Here is a 9,585-nt window from a genome sequence, read left to right as displayed (position 1 = left end):
TAGATTTTCCCGTTCTAATCGACTTTCGGTAAACATGGTTTTTCAGCCAGGAAGTAGTAATATCTTCTCAAGTCCAGCGCAATTGTCGGAGACTTTATGATTCCTTGCGTCACTAGTATAGTTAGTTTTCTAAGGAGTCTACACAATTTGTGAAAGTGATTGACACTTGATTAGCTCTTAGCAACGACCAATCAAATTGTACAATACAGGTAGTATCAAATTAGAACGGTTTTGAATTGTGTTGAATGTAATTGCGTTTTTGCTTTGGTTTTGCATTACTGCGCTCTGTAATTGGTTAACAAAACTCGCATCACTCTCTCAACCAATAAGATGTAAAACCAAAACCAACCGTGCCTCGCTCGCACGTGTTTTCCCGCGCTTGACGCCGGTTACATGAATTTGAATTGAGTTCTGATTGGTTCATTGCGCTATTTGTACCTGTTGCGATTGGCCAGAGACTCTTGATTGAAAACCGCTCTAGGGACTCTGTGTACAAGCGATTAGAGTAGCTCTTCACACACCCGCTGTAAGAGTGAATACGAGAAGCCATTAAAGCTTAAGCAAGCTCAGTCGAGTGTATTAATTGAATTCAGATCGTTGAGTATATCTCTAGTAAACGGGGCAAAGTTAACGAAACAATATCCTAGAACCAACTCGTATTGTTATCAGCTGTCCTATTTCCAATTTCAATATCCTTTCTGAGCCTAGATTTTTAATAAAGACTAATTCTCTATTTTGCTGTGCTGTAAACCTAATTTAAGTTGAAAGAGTTATTAAAGGCGATCTTGCTGTCATTCTCGGTTTCCATGATGAAACGGATGGTCAGTTGTTGACTGTTGAGGTGTTGTAGAAAGATGTCAACTCTGTCTCGGTCCAGGATGGTGAAGGTATCATCCACGTAGCGCTTCCAGATCTTAGGTTTGCAGTGCGCTGATTCAATTGCTTTATCTTCAAAGATCTCCATGTAGAGATTAGCAATAACCGCGTAAACCGGGCTCCCCATAGCTGCGCGTTCTCGTTTTTCGTTAATCGATCCATTAGTACGCAGATCTTAATACGAAGTGTAAAAGGTCCGCAATTTGAGCACGTGTTAACGTCGTGCGGTCAGCAAGGGTGGGGTCACTCTCTAGCTTCCGTAGAACAGCTTGTACTGCACTCTCGATAGAAACGTGGCGATTTAGATCTCCAAGCGACTACATCGTAAGACAAACGATAATACACTATTTTTATGGTAACATAAATTACTTTCTTCAATTTGTTGTGCAGACTTTATAACGCGAAGTTCTTCTGCGTCGATTTCTGAGTCAATTGACCTCGCTAGGTGGTATAATTTAACTCTTTATTTCTGGTTAACGCTAATCATGCTTTCAGGAACAGAACGGAATCCAAGGAGCAAATTTAACCTTCGGTTAGGGTAATTGTGGAATGTGGACTAGTATTAGTCAGCTTTCCAGAAACCAGAACCTGGTTGCTGAAGTCTAATAATATGTTACAAGCAGTTTATCAGTCTTGCTACCGACTGCCGCATTCTCTGCTGCTTTTTGTCTCTCCCCAGTGCGTCTGGTGTTTCTTGTTTCTCTTCTGGTATTTCTAGCATTCCTAGGGCTGTGTGTCTACAAAGTGGTAGTCCAACTGGTAATCGAAGGCCTTGCAGGTTTGTGTAAAAGTGGATCTTTTGCAACCTTTCCAAGTTGTTCTCCCTGCACCTCGCCAGGACGCGAAGGCTCAGAAGCTTTGTGTAATAGTGGATCTATTGTAACCTTTTCAAGTGTATCCGTCTCCACCTCGCCACGACACGAAGACCCAGCAGGGCTGCGCAATGGTGGTTCCCGTTTTTTAAATTTGGCTATTATTGCTCTCTTTGCCCTGCCAAGACGCGAAGGCCCAGCAGGTTTCATTCCAAGTGTATCTCTCTCCACCTCTCCACGACGCGAAGGTCTTGAAAGTTTGTGTAATAGTGGATCTATTGTAACCTTTCCAAGTGTATCTCTTTTCACTTCGCCAAGACGCGAAGGACCAGCAGGACTGCGCATTGGTGTATCCCTTTCTTTAAATTCGGCTATTATTGCTCTCTTTGACCTGTTAAGACGCGAAGGCCCAGCAGGTTTGTGCAATAGTGGATCTCTTTGGTATTTTGACCCTCGTGCGTCGTTTTCAAGAAACATCTTCACGAGAGTCTCATTACTTTCGCTGATAGCAAGATCGAGTGGGGTTTTGCCAATTACGTTCGACAGGTTAATGTTGCATTCTGATTGCATTAGCAACTTATAAATGTTGATAGATCTTCCACGAGCACATACATGAAGTGGAGTATTTCCCTCAATGTCTTGAATGTTCACATCCGCATTGTTTTTAACCAACAGGTTGACGAGAGTTTCATCATTTTCCTCAACTGCAATATGAAGTGGTGTTTCTCCATTCCAGTCTTGAATGTTCACATCCGCGTTGTTTTCAAGCAACAGCTTGAGGAGAGCTTCTTCATTTGTCCAAAGTGCAATATAAAGCGGTGAATGTCCATGACGGCCTTGAATGTTCACATCCGCGTTGTTTTTAAGCAACAGCTTGACGAGTGTTTCATCATTTTTCTTAACTGCACAATGGAGCGGTGCATCTCCCTCATTTTCTTGAATGTTAACATCCGCGTTGTTTTCAAGCAACAGCTTGACGAGTGTTTCATTTTTTTTCTGAACTGCAATATGAAGTGGAGTATTTCCCACCCTGCGTTTAATGTTCACTTCCGCGTTTTGTTTAACCAACATCTTGACGAGAGTTTCATCATTTTCCTCAAGTGCAATATGAAGTGGGGTTTTGTCATCTATGTTCCTTAAGTTGATTATACTACATCTTGACTCAATTAATAATTGAGAAATATAGAAAAATCGTCCACGAGCAGATACATGAAGTGGTGTAAATCCATAGCAGTCTTTAATGTTTACATCCGCATTGTTTTTTAGCAACAGCTCTACAAGAGTTTCATCATTTTCTTCAACTGCAATATGAAGTGGGGTTGTGCCGTCAGTGTTCCTCAAGTTGATGCTACATCTTAACTCAATTAGTAATTGAGAAAGGTTGAAAAATCCTCTACGAGCAGATATATGAAGTGGAGTATTTCCTGCCTTGTCTTGAATGTTTACATCCGCATTGTTTTTAAGCAACAGCTTGACGTGAGTTTCACCATTTTCCTCAACTGCAATATGAAGTGGGGTTGTGCCATCTGTGTTCCTTAAGTTGATGCTACATCTTGACTCAATTAGTAATTGAGAAATGTTGAAAAATCCTCTACGAGCAGATACATGAAGCGGACTATTTCCCGCCTTGTCTTGAATGTTCACATCCGCATTGTCTTTAAGCAACAGCTTAACGAGAGTTTCATCATTTTCCTCAACTGCAATATGAAGTGGGGTTGTGCCATCTGTGTTCCTTAAGTTGATGCTACATCTTGACACAATTAATAATTGAGAAATGTTGAAAAATCCTCCACGAGCAGATAGGTGGAGTGTTGTATTTCCATTATTGTCTTGAATGTTCACATACGCGTTGTTTTTAAGCAACAGCTTGACGAGAACTTCATCATTTTTTTCGACTGCAAGATGAAGTGGGGTTTTGCCATCTTTGTTCCTTACATTGATGTTGCTTCCTGAATCAATTATCAATTGAGAAACGTTGAAAAATCCTCCACGAGCAGATAGGTGAAGTGTTGTATTTCTATTAATGTCTTGAATGTTCACATACGCGATGTTTTTAAGCAACAGCTTGACGAGAGTTTCATCATTTTCCTCAACTGCAAGATGAAGTGGGGTTTTTCCATCTTTGTTCCTTACGTTGATGTTGCTTCCTGAATCAATTATCAATTGGGAAATGCTGTAAAATCCTTTACATGCAGATACATGAAGTGGTGTAAATCCGCCAGCGTCCTGGATATTCGCATCAGCTCCATGCTCCAAAATCAGGCGAGTGGCCATGTAGTTGTTACAATAAGCCGCCAACAACAAAGACGCGGTTTTATCATTACTTCTTTGAGCAGTTACGTCTGCACCGAGATTAATAAGGGTTTTGATCAACACACTTGAAGATGTCGGCGTCGCCCACAACAAAGGGGTGGAATTGGTTCGTGCTGAGATATTAATATCGATACCGTCATTTAAAACAAGCTCTATCACTTTTTCCATATCGTCACTTTTTGCACACCGGTGCAGCTCATTTAGCGTTTTGACTTTCTCGACCATCCCTTGGTAAAGTTTGTCGATGTCATCATGACGTGGCCGTCTCCCTTCCAGACATGACAAAATTTCAGCAGCAGATTTTCCAGAAAATACATTAGCGCCGTTTCTCGTAGTTTGAACATTCATCTCTTTCACGAAGTCATCGAGGAGAAAACTCGCTTCTGAAGCGATGTTGTAGTTCCCTTGCACGACAGCCGCCTGCAGCAGGTTAAAGCCAGACCGTCTGTCCACACTTAGGACAGCTTTGCGGGCTAGTATCTTCAGACTGAGCTGTAATTTAAAACGTTAAGGTGAATTTTACTTGCTAATGCTCTTTTCACATTGACCTTCTTATTGGATTTGTGTCCAAATCGTAGGAAAAAATCGTTTACTGAAAGCCAGGAAGTCAGAAAGACTTGAAAAAATTTGTTCAGTAAATGACACCCAAATAAAAAAGTCAAGAAACTTATATGAATGAGCTGGACACTTTCTTAATTTTTCTTAATTTTCCTTGTACCTTTTCCTTTTATTTTAAAGGTACAGTTTTAGCTTCAGAAAAACTGATGGAAAACTGATTGGTATATATCTTACCGGTTGCTGAAAACTTGGAATTGCGTTATTCCCCAAAAGCAACTGCACTATGGATGGGTAATTTTGACGTTCAGCTTTCTGAAGAGCCGTGCGTTGAAACTAAAAACACAGAAAGATTGCCGCGTCAATATAGATACTGTCTATAATTGCAACACTCACACAACATTTACCAACACAAATGTGGCCCTTTCAGATCTAAAGTTAAAGTTAAAAGAGTGAAAATTATAAGAAGGGAACACATTTTAGAAAACGTCGTAACTAATGGTCTTCTTTCACGGGGCATCTGGACAAGAAACTGATCGCCGTTTCAGTGACAAATTTGGTCATTAAGTGAAAAAAGAAGTAATAATTTTTATATGTCTGTGATAACCCACTTCTACAGAGACTAGAAATTACAACTGACTACGGGCTTTTATTATGATGGCACAAAGCATTCCTTAGCTGGAATAAAGTGTTTTGCGAATTTACTTCGCGTCCTGTATTGCCCAGATGTCCCTGGGAGGGGTAAGTAGGCTTCTTTGCATGAGTCGCACTTGATGTCATTTACGAGTCTCATGCCCTTGTCCGTTTTCGGCTTTTCTTTGGGGTAGACCAGCACGGTCTTAAGCATGTTGTATGGACTACTGTAGATGGGAATTCCGTGTTTCTTAAAGTGTTCTGTCAATTTGCTTGTATAAAGAAGGCCTACAAGGGGAAATGTCTTCTTCTTCTTCTTCTTCTTCTTCTTCTTCTTCTTCTTCTTCTATCTCCGGGTCTTCCATGGAGTTTGAAAGGCCCACCTTTCGTAGCCATTGACTCTGAGTTCCTCCCGAAAATTTTCGCGTTCCCGTTCTCTGTCTTCTTTCGCAGTGAACAGGTGCTCAGCTCTCTTGAATTAAACGTGGATAACAGACCTCCTGTGTTCTACGCGATCAGTGATTGGACTCTTGATTAGACTGGAAGTTTAGATACCGTTCGGTGTAGGTGGGTGTCCTGTGGACAGTGGCTTTGATGCTCTCGTCACCTTTCACATGGATGTGGGTATCCTGAAAAGCCAAGACTCCCTCCCCTTCCACTTGTATAGTAAATTGTACGTGTGGGTTGATACTTTTCAGGTGTTCAGTAAAGCATTCAGTGTTGTAACATTTCAACTTGGTGGTAAGTTTTAATTTCTAGTCTAAGTGGAAGTGAATTGTCATAAACGTATATGAATATTCCAAAGACAACTTTATTTCGTATGTAATAATTAACCTTTTCTATCCAACTCACCCTATCTACAGCATTGACATTTGCACCATGTCTTAACAACAGTCTGACAACAGATTCCTGTCCATACCAACAGGCAAGGTGAAGAGGCGTCAGAGAAAACTGGGGAAAATAAAGACAGCACAGGGACATTACATTGGGTTTCACAACGGGTATATTTGATTGCAACCAGAAAGCAGATTCACAACAGATTTAACTGCGAAACATCGTATAGACAGCCAATGGTTCAATCCATGGCAAAAAGGCACTGACAACCGCTAATGTACCAGTTTGTCCTAAGTTGGATGCATTATCAGAATTAGCCATTACATCGAAAGGCAAGGTTGCTACACAAACAATACAATCAAAAAACAAAACAAAACAACAACAACCTGGTCTCTTTGATCCACATCTTCACCACAATCAAGCAGGATTTTAACAGTTTCACATTGTCCACTGATGGCAGCTTTGTGCAGAGTACTTCTTGATGCCTGTTGATAATAAGTACATCGACCTCAGAGTAGATAAAGGGTTATCAAATGATGACGATATGGATTACTCAGGTGATATGGGATCATATACCCTTCAAAATTACGAGTTTATGATAAAATGAAACAGCAAAATGGCGGCACGAGGGAAAAAGTGCTCATACAATTTGTTCAAACATAATTTGAAATTTAACGTCAATTTGCTGAAAGAGTGGAAGTTCCCTTTAATGTCCTCTACATTGCCTCGTTGTTAATACCATGTAATTCATTCATTCAAACACTAGCTCGTCCTTGATATTAATATTATTATAAACATATACCAACTCTTCACTTACTTTGGCCCTTTCTCCTCTAATCTTCCAGTTCAAACTCTGTTGCCTGTCCTGCAAACAGGGTAAAGACAAGGGAGAAACACCGTGCTAAATTCTCTTTAACCCATGTGACATAAAAAATGCATAATTCGACCTAGTAAAATAATGTTTAACACTCCTTTGCACACCTCTTCCAGCGAGTCCGCTGTACACACATGTATTCACTACCATCGGTTACTCATGGCATGGTATTCAACAAAAATGAAAAGGTTCTACCTTCTGAGATTCATCAGCCTGTCTTGAGTCCTTTCCTGCTGGATCAGTTTGTTCAGGTAGAAAGCCACTGCTACTTGCTTCCCCTGGTTAAATAACAATAAAATTTCAGTCCATTTAAGGTGGCCGAACACAGTTTGCGCGCGCTTTACAGATTCTGTTAGTGATGCTATTAAGCGCGCGCTAGGGTTGTGGTAAGCAAATACTATCGACCACTCGATTTTATACCAAAAGGTAAGTTTTGCTCTTAAAATAACTTAGTTTCTCGTTTGTGAATCCTTGTTCATTTATCGCCGAACAAAGAAATTGAGTTCACAATGAGCTAAGCCTTTTTGTACGCTTTTCATCTTTCTGAGAAACCCTAATTAAAAGCCACGCATGCGCATTTGAGCAAAAAATTGTGACTGGTTATTTTACTGGAAATAAACTGTTTTCTAAGGAACCGCTCGTTAGAATTTCGTGAAATTTGACAAAACCGTAGTTTTCTAAAAGCGTAACTTGCCTACAAACCAAAAACAAAATCTAACAGAGGGTATCTTCAAAAAACATTAAAGTGCAAAACCAACATTTACAGGAGATCTGTCTGTTAAAATTACATGAAAGCAGCGTCACTATGTCAGTATTTTGTGGGTTTTTCTGGATACAAAATATGGAAAAAATCTAACGAGTGCATTTTCTAAAAATTAAGAAAAACCGTTATTTGTGGACGGTTAATAGCTTGCTGCGTTGCCATGGCAACGGCACCTTGTTCAACAAGAAGTATCAAAATTTATTCCTTCTTAGTTAATCTTGCACCATGCTAATTTCGGGTACTCAGAAGTACGTAGTTTTCAAATAATGTTTACTAACACCTGTGTACTGGAAAAACTGTGTTCGGCCACCTTAATTGTTCAAAATGAGATAGTCGAAATGAATTGCGCGTGACATTGCGTGGCGTGTGCGCTACTTGCGCACTAAAGATGCGCATAAACAATTAGCGCGAACGACCTTAATTGTTCAAAATGAAATAGTCGAAAATGTGAATTCTGTATTACATTCAAAGTTACACTAAAGAAGAAAGAAGGTAAACTTCAAGCTCAGTAATGAAATAACAAAGACGCATTTTCGAGGGGCAAAGAAGGATGTTCCACTAAAGGGACTTAACTTTGGTGTGCCCAATCTCTACCAAGGCTTACAACACCAGACTCTAAATTCCATTAGTTGCAATTTTGACTTTGAATTTGTCAAAAGAAAATAAAACAATTACAGATGTAATTACATTTTAAGTCCGCATTAAACTCTAAGTAACTTGTACTTTAAAGTAATTTGAGTTAGTGTTAGCTATACAGTACCCCTCAACAGAATTTTATACTTTAATTACCAATCGAGTTTACCCGTAGCACGAGTCAAGTTCAAGTCACGAACCAAGTTCGAGCCAGGATCCATTCTTTATTTTTCTCTTTTTTGTTCTTCTTTTAAGTCTTCTGGTTGTTACTCTCTTTTATATAACGATGTGCTAGTGGTAAACGGAAAAATTAACCTTCAGGCTTGCAACATTTTTCTTTATCGACTATTACGGCTGTGATTCGCTGTTGTTGTGGAAAGATATACGACATCGCTTAGTGTTCATATATTTTCTAAGAAAATTTAAGACCTCTATATGCATTCACTTGAGCCAGAGATCCCATTTCTGCGACTGACAAAACGGACGGTGAGGGAGTCTTACCGGCTCCTCAAGCGCCATCTTGTTCCATCCACAGGACACCCAAGATGATACAGAATAGAACCTCGCGGGCAAAATGTTGACGGCCATGTTTTTTCCTTATACGTGGGCTTCACAAGGCATAGTGACCGAAGCTTCAGTCACCAAAAACACTGGACAAACCATTTCAAGAAAATTATAGATAGCAAAAATGAATGAGGATGGGATTAATTTGCTACCAACAACGAACTCTCGCGATCGCTTCGACAAGGAAAATAGCTCGTTCAAGTTTAATACTTCGAAGGGCAGTTGGCACATCATTATGAAAGCAAAAATCGCAATCAAAGATATTAAGACAAAAACGAAACAAAAGGAAAAAGAAAGAAAAATAAAATTTGGATCCTGACTCGAACTTGATTCGGGCTCGAACTTGACTCGTGCTACGAGTAAACTCCTACCAATCGTACTACGTTTGATTGACTATTGTGAAACAAGCGCGGGAGAAAAAATTCTGAGTTCCCGACGGGAATCAAACCTATGACCTTCTGTACACCAGTCCGTAGTTTTAGCCACTATGCTACTGGGAGGCTTATGGTCATTTGTCTGTTAACACCCGAGTCTCGTTTCTCATACTTTTAGGATCAGTTATACCGAAAGCATCTTCGGTGATGACAATCAAAGACTCCTGTGAGCCAACTCCGTGAATGCAGAGGTGAATAGTGGTAACCGTAAAACGGTACTCGCATCAAACTACGCTACAACGCCATGCCGCGTTGCGGAAATGCATTATGTATAAAGTTACAAATTACACACGC

At 40.1% G+C, this 9,585-nt stretch overlaps 2 protein-coding genes across 4 annotated transcripts in view; both read right to left on the bottom strand.

The window, feature by feature from the left end:
* Positions 1–484: 484 nt before the first annotated feature.
* Positions 485–9,585, bottom strand: part of LOC146455518 (uncharacterized) — a 31,428-nt gene continuing 22,327 nt past the window's right edge. Inside the window, exon 2 of the mRNA XM_085094281.1 lies at positions 485–722. The gene's annotated coding sequence lies outside the window, so the exon portion shown is untranslated. The remainder of the gene's footprint in view (positions 723–9,585) is intronic.
* Positions 785–9,585, bottom strand: part of LOC146455513 (uncharacterized) — a 149,120-nt gene continuing 140,319 nt past the window's right edge. The window contains exons 10-13 of one of the 3 annotated variants that reach the window (XM_085094228.1): positions 6,410–6,508; positions 6,042–6,140; positions 4,794–4,892; positions 785–4,493 (exon numbers count right to left, since the gene is read on the bottom strand). In XM_085094228.1, coding sequence (XP_084950354.1) covers positions 1,614–4,493; positions 4,794–4,892; positions 6,042–6,140; positions 6,410–6,508 — 3,177 coding nt within the window. In that variant the 3' untranslated portion in view covers positions 785–1,613. The remainder of the gene's footprint in view (positions 4,494–4,793; positions 4,893–6,041; positions 6,141–6,409; positions 6,509–9,585) is intronic. The other 2 variants (XM_085094229.1, XM_085094230.1) reach the window with 2 other exon arrangements.

This window comes from Pavona decussata, unplaced genomic scaffold, assembly GCF_977016875.1.
Source record: "Pavona decussata unplaced genomic scaffold, jaPavDecu1.1 SCAFFOLD_273, whole genome shotgun sequence".
NCBI lineage: Eukaryota > Metazoa > Cnidaria > Anthozoa > Scleractinia > Agariciidae > Pavona > Pavona decussata.
The sequence above is the reverse complement of the archived record's forward strand: the minus strand, read 5'-3'. Positions and strand labels throughout refer to the sequence as shown.